The 10,099-nt window shown below is 41.7% G+C and overlaps 1 protein-coding gene across 2 annotated transcripts in view; it reads left to right on the top strand.

The window, feature by feature from the left end:
* Positions 1–2,336: 2,336 nt before the first annotated feature.
* Positions 2,337–10,099, top strand: part of LOC132869702 (sodium- and chloride-dependent GABA transporter 2-like) — a 63,263-nt gene continuing 55,500 nt past the window's right edge. The window contains exons 1-4 of one of the 2 annotated variants that reach the window (XM_060903030.1): positions 2,337–2,453; positions 2,812–3,034; positions 3,968–4,102; positions 9,494–9,634. In XM_060903030.1, the coding sequence (XP_060759013.1) occupies positions 2,833–3,034; positions 3,968–4,102; positions 9,494–9,634 (478 nt within the window). In that variant the 5' untranslated portion in view covers positions 2,337–2,453; positions 2,812–2,832. Of the gene's footprint in view, positions 2,454–2,793; positions 3,035–3,967; positions 4,103–9,493; positions 9,635–10,099 lie in introns of both variants that reach the window. The other variant, XM_060903031.1, reaches the window with a different exon arrangement.

The following is a 10,099-nucleotide window of genomic DNA, read 5'->3' as shown; positions in this document are numbered from 1 at the left end:
TGCTCACACCAGGCTGATGGAGAGGCAGGCGAGCAGCAGGGCTGGGCAGGCTGGAGATCAGGCGAAGGTACAGGAGAGGCAGGCAAGAGGCAGAGTCGACAGGACAGAAGGCAGATTAGGTTACCGGGGCTGGAGAGCAGACAGAGTCAGACGGAACAGAAAATAGTCAGGAGTCAGAGTAGTAGGAACACAGAGCAGGTTATCACGCTGGAAGTTGCAGACGATCTGACACTGAGGCTTGGGAGAACTGCAGCTTAAATACACACAGGGGGGAAGCAGGTGATCGGCAACAGCCAATGACAGTCACTGAAAGTTAATAAGAGGAAGTGAGAGCGGGTGTGGCTGGTAATGCTGAGTGGAGATGTTACCTGAAGAGAGAAGCCCACAGGTAGGACCATGACAGTCTGTTGATAGGGTTAAAGGTTCATTCCAGTCATCATGTGCCCACATGGCCAACTAATGGCCTGAAGTAGGGCGTATCAAATGGTAATTTTGTCCCGAAGCCATATTTGGGGTCCTCTTGTACCCCCACCAAAGCTCTGAGTGCCCTGAAACTCTCTAAGTACACAGTAGAGTTCCCAAATATGATGATAAATCAGTTGAAACCCCATCAACATAAAAACTTTCCAAGATATGGACCTCCAAAATGTCAAAAAAATTGTGTCATTAAAAAAATCCACTTTTAAGGGGTTAATATCTATAGAGTTAATAAACCTGTGCTATTTTTAGGTGCAGAATCTGATAGACAGGGCCAGAATACATAGATATAGCAATTTACAGGTCTATATCCCCCTTAGAACAAAAAATACGGACCTCCAAAAATGCTTGCAAATTAAGTGCGCAATTCCCGGACCCCAAAAGTGGGCGTGGCATCCAAACTTTGAAGGGCCATAACTCAAAAACCGTTCGAGCTAGGAAGCTAAAATTTTGGATTCTTTCATTTGACATCATAAGGCACTAAGAAAATAAAAATAAGGCAAATTGAAGAGGTGTCACTGGGGAGGTTTTGGGTATTTGTGTGAATTGACATGGAATGACCCAGTAGTAAATTAGTCATTATGTATATTTCTTTTTATTTCATTTTCTTTTTGCTATGAGTACAGAGATCGAAACGGGCGGTCGCCCACTCGCCAGTGCGAGTTGGAAAGGGTACAGGCGACTAGTGACAACATGTACTCGACCGAGTGGGCGACTGGCTCACCACGCTATATATATATATATATATATATATATATATATATATATATATATATATCAAACTACTCACTGCCTCGATGGTTTCTATCAACGATTCTCACCCATTTTAAGCAGAACTTGGTCTATTTTACAGTTTTTTACGATAATTTCAATAGATTTTGTGAGACATTTGTCAAGTTGGCATAGACGCGGGCGCCGTCATATTGTTTACGTGCGCAGTATACACCGCTACACGCAGCATGGCTGCGCGAAGTTTCGTTTCTTCCCGTTCATTTTCGTTGCTGCCCGTGAAGACAAATGTAACTTGAACCGCTATTGGTCAGATAGATTAGACCCCCGCGAAGTTTAAAAGTCCTTGGCTTGACATTTCTGACAGCTATCAAAACAAACAGATATCGCTCAACAAGTATGATGAGCCAGAGCAGCCTGCAGGTGATGAGAGGGAGTATGTGGCAGGAGATGTAGAGCCCCAGGAGAGACAGAATGAGGAGGTTGAAGATGAAGATGACGAGGAGGCGCAGCATGATGTGGTGTATGACCCGATAGATGATGATGATGATCTGGATGAGGGTTTCGAAGATTGTGATGATAATGAGATGACTGAGGAAGAAGTTTATAGACAGTTGAAATTGATCACTCATGTATAATATGGTTGTATTATATGAATAAATATATAAAATCGGCTTGAAATTTGTAATTATAAATACGGACCAGTGCTACTCCATTCGGACCAGTACCTCTGAGAGGCACTGGTCCAAATGGACCAGTGCTCCCAAATTCCCGTTTCGATCCCTGTGAGTATGGTTACTTAATTTTGTTTTGCTTTTACTGTTCACACATGTTCGAAATATATATATATATATATATATATATATATATATATATATATATATATATGATTCATAACAAAATGGAATGTTTCTAGAGTATTTGGAATCCTATTGCAATAATTACAATTAGGCCAGAATTAAATTCTAAGCATATAAAAAAAATTACATGCTTGCAAAAAATTAGTGGCATGAAAAGGAATTTGTGTTAATGTGTTATTATCGCTTTCACTCCGACAGCCCTATTTGGATGGACTAGTATTTGTCTGACAGCGGGCCACTCACAGTTCACTTGCTCTTTGGACACGCCCCCGTGTGGTTTGATTTACGTCTGTCCTCGTGCGCGCTGCCTTTACTCTCATCTTGAACTTAATCCATGCGCATTCTTCACGTTTCCACAGAGCACGCAAGCTCCAGCGGGAATCTCTGGTAAGTGAATCTGCACTGCACATTTCTCTCACAGCTTCATCCATGCGCTTTTTTACATAGTTATATGCATGCAATACATTTTCATATCACACATGAAATAGCACACAATGAACACACCCTGCATTGACTGGGGGGGGACTGTTGTTCCGAGATATTTACTAACATCTGAGGCAGACTTTGCACTTTATTTAGCACTTATACGAGATAAAAACTATGCACAATTTAATTACTTTATAGACATAATGTTTTATAGCACAATGTGTGATCTTACTGGCCAGAACTTGCTGAAACATGTATGGATATGCAAATTAAATATTCCAAATGCATGACAACACCCCAGTTTTTGGTGCAACTTCAGTGTGACAGAAAGATAGTCATCATGCCAGAGGCTAGAAGAGGAGATGCCACAATCAAGACTGCTGAGGATCCTCAGATATGTACCGAGAAGGGCAAAGGAACAACAGCAGGGCAGAGAGAGAAGTGGGCCAACAAGACTGAGTTTCTGCTGTCCATGGCTGGTGAAATCATTGGCCTGGGCAATGTATGGCGCTTTCCTTATCTCTGCTACAAGAATGGAGGAGGTGAGGAGGGAAGGAAGGGGGGAAGGGGAGAGGGAGGGGGGAAGGGGAGAGGGAGGGGGGAAGGGGAGAGGGAGGGGGAAGGGGAGAGGGAGGTGAGGAAGGGGGAGAGAGAGAGAGAGGGGAGGAAAGAGAGACAGGGGAGAAGGGGGAAGAAAGAGGGAGGGGAGGAAGGAGAGAGAGACAGAGGAGAAGAGAGAGGGAGGGGAGGAAGGAGAGAAAGAAAGAGACAGGAGAAGGGGGAAGAGAGAAGGAGGGGAGGAAGAAGAGAGAGAAGGAGAAGAGAGAGGGAGGGGAGTAAGGGGAGAGAAAGCAAGAAAGAGGGGAGAAGGGGAAGAGAGAGGGAGGGGAGGAAGGGAGAGAAAGCGAGAGAGAGGGGAGGAAGGAGAGAGAGACAGGAGAAGGGGGAAGGGAGAGGGAGGGGAGGAAGGAGAGAGAGAAACGGGAGAAGGGGTAGGAAGAAGGGGGAAGAGAGAGGGAGGGGAGTAAGGGGAGAGAAAGCGAGAGAAAGGGGTAAGAGAGGGGGAGGAAAGAGAGAGAAAGAGGGATGGGGGGTCAGGTGCAGGAGATGGGGTGTCTGGGTTTTGAGTTTTGTATTCATTTTGTATGAATGTGCAGGATTAATATCAAAGAAACAGCAAATAAAGCAGGTTTAAACAGGCCAGTGAACAGGTTTCGCATTATGAGTCTTTTGAAATGCTCATGATGATGAATAGTCAACGCCCACAGAGTCATGCACTTTTTAAACAAAACTCTCCTTTTTCTTTAGCTGCTGATCTTTAGAAACAGAAGCCAGGCTTTTTAAATACGATGTCTTTTTGTTTAGAATAATGAGCTGATTATTACTGCTTTTCATTTTACTGAATTCTATTGTCATATTTAGTAGAAAAAAAAATCTACACAAATAACCCCAGACTCCCTTGTATCTATGTGTAGGTGTGTTCTTCATTCCTTACTTTGTCTTCCTCATCTTCTGTGGCATCCCTGTCTTTTTCCTGGAGACTGCATTGGGTCAGTACACCAGTGAAGGAGGAATCACAGCCTGGAGGAAGATATGTCCTATGTTTGAAGGTAATTTCTGCTTTATCGTCTTTCTGGTTTTTTTTTTTTTTATTATTATTATTTTTTCATTTGATTGACTGTGTGACATTGTGATGCAGTGGCTTATGTTGCTGAGTGATGTTTCTGTGCATGTTTGCCCACTTGTTTATATGTATTTCCTTTGCATGCCCTGGTTTCCTCCCACCTAATAAAAACAAGGTAGGGTGGATTCTTGAGTTTATGAGAGGGGAGAAGTGAGTTTATGAATGGTTCCAGAGCCACCAAAACATATTCATTCATTCATGAATTATCTCTAGCCGCTTTATCCTTCTACAGGGTCGCAGGCAAGCTGGAGCCTATCCCAGCTGACTACGGGCGAAAGGCGGGGTACACCCTGGACAAGTCGCCAGGTCATCACAGGGCTGACACATAGACACAGACAACCATTCACATTCACACCTACGGTCAATTTAGAGTCACCAGTTAGCCTAACCTGCATGTCTTTGGACTGTGGGGGAAACCGGAGCACCCGGAGGAAACCCACGCGGACACGGGGAGAACATGCAAACTCCGCACAGAAAGGCCCTCACCGGCCCCGGGGCTCGAACCCAGGACCTTCTTGCTGTGAGGCGACAGCGCTAACCACTACACCACCGTGCCGCCCCACCAAAACATATACTGTAATTTATTTTCATCCTGTGGTCCTTTTGTGGTTCAGTAATGTACTGTTATGCTCATCATTCTACTCGGACTGTAACTTTATACGGTGTTCATGTATTATACTCTTTTGAACTACATGCACATAATGGAAATATGTTTTACTGAGCCTTGGTGGTTTGTCCCACTGCCTAAATGTCAAGTACCTTTTCGGAATAAATGTAGTATATCAAACAGACCACATGGTGGGCCCAGGTACATACGCACGAAGAAACTAGCTAAAAATGGAAAAGCATACTATTTTTCTTTTCAGTGCGCATATGTATTGGCAGATTTATTTATTTATTTTTATCCTACTGAGGGTCATAGGTAAGCTGGAGCCAATCCCAGCTGACTTCAGGTGAGAGGCAGGGTACACCCTGGATAGGTTGCCAGTCTATCACAAGGCTAACACAAACAGACATTCACACCTATCGGCAATTTAGAGTAGCCACCTGACTAATCTACAGGTCTTTGGTCAAAAACCAGAGCACCTGGAAGCTTGTGGAAAACATGCGAGAAAGGCCACGGCTGACCAGCAGGTTCGAACCGAGAACCTGCTTGTTGTGAGGCGACAGTGCTAACCACTGAACCCATGCTGCCCTTGCTTGAGATATTACTGAAGCTAATCATTTCTGTTAAATGAAAAGGCATGAGAATGTACTGTCGCATGAATGCAAGTTGGTTTTAAAAATTCATCTTGTAAAAGGCCACTAAAGCTATCCTTTTAGAAACGCAGGTCACCAGCACTTTATGGAGTCAGTAAGGGACCATCTAAAAAGCGCATGACCTGGGCAATTATGTAGGATTCTACCAAGTCATTTATTTTGCAGGATATCTGACATATTGCAGTATTAGGATACAGTATGGATTCAATACAGTGGGATGGGATTACACAAAAGTCTTAGAGAAGTCATACAGTAATAAAATCTCAAAATTGAGATTTACATTTTTTGAAGGTGAGATTCACTGAAGTGGAATATTACTTTACAGTACAGCACTACATTTTATATTTGTTTTTTTAATTTTTATTTTACAGCATATTTTGTGTTTTGAAATAGAAAATCAATATTTTTTAAAGGTCTCCTTGCATCATTTTTTCATTAATTGTGCGGTGGTCTCTAGTATGAATGAATGCCCTGTGAGCCGGTTTTGGTGAAAAAAATGCTGTGGTTCTCCTGTTTCAGGCTGTTCTAGTTTGTTGGAGGAGTGGGTGGGGAGAGAACGACAGGATTTCAGCTCTTACTCATTAATATTCATGACATGTAAACGTGTTACCTCTGATTGGCTAACAGCACTGTGACGCTACCGTCAGTGAGTCAGAACAAGCGGATGTGGGTGTCTTACTACGGTGAGAGAGAAGGAACAAACCACGAAGGGAAAAAAATACCGTGCATCATTGAGGTGCGATGCGAGGAAATAAGAAAAATTCAACAAATGTTTGGGTTTTTACTAGGGCTGCGTACCTAAACGTAACAACAGGTACCGGTACAGAGGTTTAGGTACAGGTCCGGACCTGTACCTGAACAATTTGACAAATTCTTCTGAACTTCTTCAATAATGACAGAAACATTTATAAACTGTTGACAACTTGTCAGTATCTTTATTCAAAGAAAACCGAACATAACTAGGTTTCCTACCTCACTTCTCAGTCACCCTATAGTTAACTTGGGACAAAAAGTCATAAGTTGTCTCACAGCGAGAAGTGACTACACTAGAGTACTACAAACTACGCGCAGTCCGCGGCCTTTAACTTACGCGGCAAAATTACACAAAGCAACAAAGGCTGCCAATGCCAGCAAAGGGAAAAATGGCTGACCTGCTTTTGAGTCTTTTTGACCAATCAGAACACTGGATCAGCCAAGCTCTCGCAATGTCTCTTGAGACTGTGGCGAGAGGATCTCAAATCAAAGATGGCTCTGATTTCAAGTTTCAGCGCGGCATTTTACGTCTTTTCCAGTGCTAAATTTTCGTCTTTGTGGTAGGATTTATGCATCTTCAGTCACAAAATAAGCAGATACTTGGTGTAAATTTATATCGGTACAGTACCGGTACTTCATGATCCGGTATTTTGGACCTGTACCGAATTGATTTTCACGGTACGCAGCCCTAGTTTTTACTGAACAAACAAACAAATAAAATGAATGAGTGACTTAAAAAAAGAATGTGGGTGTCTTTGTAAAAACTGTTTTGATTGGCTATTATGGTCTTTACGTCGATGTTTTGACCAATAACAATGTAGATAACACGGATTTTACATCACATTCAACGAGATTTAAACGAGACTAAAGATGGCGACTTACAAATAATGTGTAAACATCGTTGGAGTTAATAAAGTTTGAACAGCATGAAGGAACATACCCCAACCCCCCGAAATTAATAAAAAAAAAAATTCTCAACGGATTTGGCATAATATAAAAAGGTCATTTTTTACTCAGAAAAAGCAGAAAACTCTCATCCCTGCCTAGCTTGTGACCATGTCGTGCATGCTAACGTGGAGAATATGAACATGCTATTTTGTAACAAAAACCTTCTAACAAAAAGTTCATGTTTTACTTACAGCTTGTGAGCTGGTGGTCGATCGTCTTGACGGTACAGATCCAGGGATTAAATGCAACCTCAAAGCAAAACCACTACCGAAGGCACCGAAGTTTGAAAAGTCACTGTAGTTGAAATGATCAGAACACAGTACTAACGCTGCATTATACTTCGCTGGTGGTGTTCCAAAGATAAATTCCAACCATTTATTCTTCATCTCTTCTATCTTGGGCAAGTAATGCAACGTTGATGTCTTACTGCCACAAATAACACAGGCACGAACTTGTTCAGACATGTTTTCAACTTGCTGTTAAGTCCTCTTCGTTAGCTACTGACGAGATGGGCTCTGCTCAGTGTTCCCAGATACTGCTGACGTTTTCCAGCCCAAAATATGTTCAAATCCGCCAAAATGCACTTAAAACCGCCCAATCTGGCAACACTGGCTCTGCTATCTCTCCTCGCGCTTAAATCCGAACTTCCTTCCCATGGGCGGTCGCAAGCCAAGGTGGGCGAGGCCATGAATACTAATTTACGAAGTGACGTAAGATCGTATGGCTTTTTCAGATCCGCTCGTTTTTCCGACTATTTTCTTTCATAAGCTAATACAGGAAATGGGGGTAGAATTACATTTTCACATGCAGCATGCATATGCAACTCGGAGTGAACTATGGTATTTCAAAAAGAGCCAGTATTAAACGTTTTTGGTGGAAGGGCACCTTTAAATGAACACCAACAAAAAACAAATGCACTACATTAAAATGAGAATTTTGAAAAGAAGTGTTTCATTACATTATACAGTATTTAAATAATATTGGCTGTTTTTTCATGGAATATCAGATATATTCCATTCAGCTAGAATGGAATATATCTGATATTCCATGAAAAAAGCCAGCCAATATTATTATTATTATTATTATTATTATACATACGCATTCCTTTCGGGGTGTTCCATGTGTCTTTCTCTTTCAACATTCTCTCAAACTTTTCCATATTTAACGAAGCAAACCTGGTGGCGATGTTTGTTTACAAATTGTCACAGCTGCTCACTAGTGGGGAAGTTTTATGTTTCCGATGTATAACGTCATGTTGTTTTGACACCCATGCAATACATAAACCATATTCAATGCTCATTCTCCACGGAGTAGAGTAACATAATATATGTAGCGATATGCTAACAATATTGCATGCTATCAAACCAAATGAATGAAACCCGCTAGAAGGGAATAGAGTACATGTTTTTATTCCATCCAAAAAGTGTCCTGTATGTATAATAATAAATTATATATGATTATACATATAAAACTCAATGAAACTCTAATATGCAGTGACTGTAAACCAACTTTACCTCTGTCTTTAGGACAGGAGTCTACACTTTGGGGGTTTCATGCTCTATATTAATGTATTAGTTTGAAAAGGGTTAAGATTAGGGTTAGGTTTATGTGAATGCATGTTCTGTGCTCAGTTAGTCCCTCCCATACCAGGACCTGGTCTTCCCAGGCAGTCTCCCATCCCAGTACTGACCAGGACCTTAATGTGCATTATGTAGCGCCAATCTTCACTTCTATAGCCCTCTGCCTCTCGCCTATTACATAGCTTGGGGTACAGTGGGGGGCCAGTCCTTTGGTAACTGCGAGTCTGTGCTTAGCTACCTAGCTATATGGTGTTAGTCATGTTTCAATTTAGATAACATTAGCTACTAATCAGTGAATGATTTGTATGTATCTGCTGAGTTTGTTTGTAAGTATCTGGCTTCTGCACAATTGACTGATAGCCACTGAGTAGAGGTAGGTTATCTAAAATTGTGTCATTTCATAAAGGCGTATGTCAATGCTTTAAACGTTACAGTAGCAAATCACTTATATTTAATGACGGGATGTGAGGATCTACTGTGGCATGAATGCATTTGCTACTGGCCATATTTATCTTGACTGTTTCACATAACAGAAGCCACATGCAGTATATATAAAACAAACAAAAAACCAAAACAAAACCGTAAAACATACGATATTTGCAGGAGACTCTAATTTAAATCTATACCTTTTCAGGCTCTGAGGAAAAGCCTTACATGAAACATAATAAATTCTTTTAAAACAAGTCATTGCCCAAAACTCTACTTTTGAGCAGCTGATGGTGGTCCAGCAAAACTTAGTTTGCCTAACCTAGTTTTTAAACTTGTGGTATTCACAGGAATTGGCATTGCATCTCAAGTTATCGTCATCTACCTGAACATCTACTATATTGTGGTTCTTGCCTGGGCAGTCTTCTACCTCTTCAGCTGTTTCCAGACCACATTGCCTTGGATTTCCTGTGCCAATGAATGGAACACAGGTATAACAACTTCTTTACATAAATGTACAATTAAAAGCATTTTGTTTAAAGAAATACTACAGCAGTTAATTATGACCTCAATCAACTGTATCTGTAGTGTATCAGTAATTAGTAACTTGGATGGCACTCGGAGAGCGCAGACCTCCGTTAAGGCCAAGTGTTAGGGAAGGAGAAACTTAATGCATGGATCCACCCCGTGACTTGGATCCCCTCCAAAATTTAATGGGTTCTTCCTTGGCCCATGCTACACCCTTCCACCAAATTTCATGGACATCGGGTTGGTAGGTCTTGCACAATCCTACTTGGAGCCAGACAAACAATCACTCCCAAGTTCTTGGCATGAGGTTTAAGTCTACCTGCTGTAGCGCATGTGTACATATGGTACACTGGAACGGTTCTGCAGTGAACCTGAAACTTTTGCACATTTTCGCTGTAGCTGCAAGGGTGTTCCTTTAGAGCCTGATT

Source organism: Neoarius graeffei, chromosome 21 (genome assembly GCF_027579695.1).
Source record: "Neoarius graeffei isolate fNeoGra1 chromosome 21, fNeoGra1.pri, whole genome shotgun sequence".
NCBI lineage: Eukaryota > Metazoa > Chordata > Actinopteri > Siluriformes > Ariidae > Neoarius > Neoarius graeffei.
Note: the sequence above shows the minus strand (reverse complement) of the source record. Positions and strands in the feature narration are given on the sequence as shown.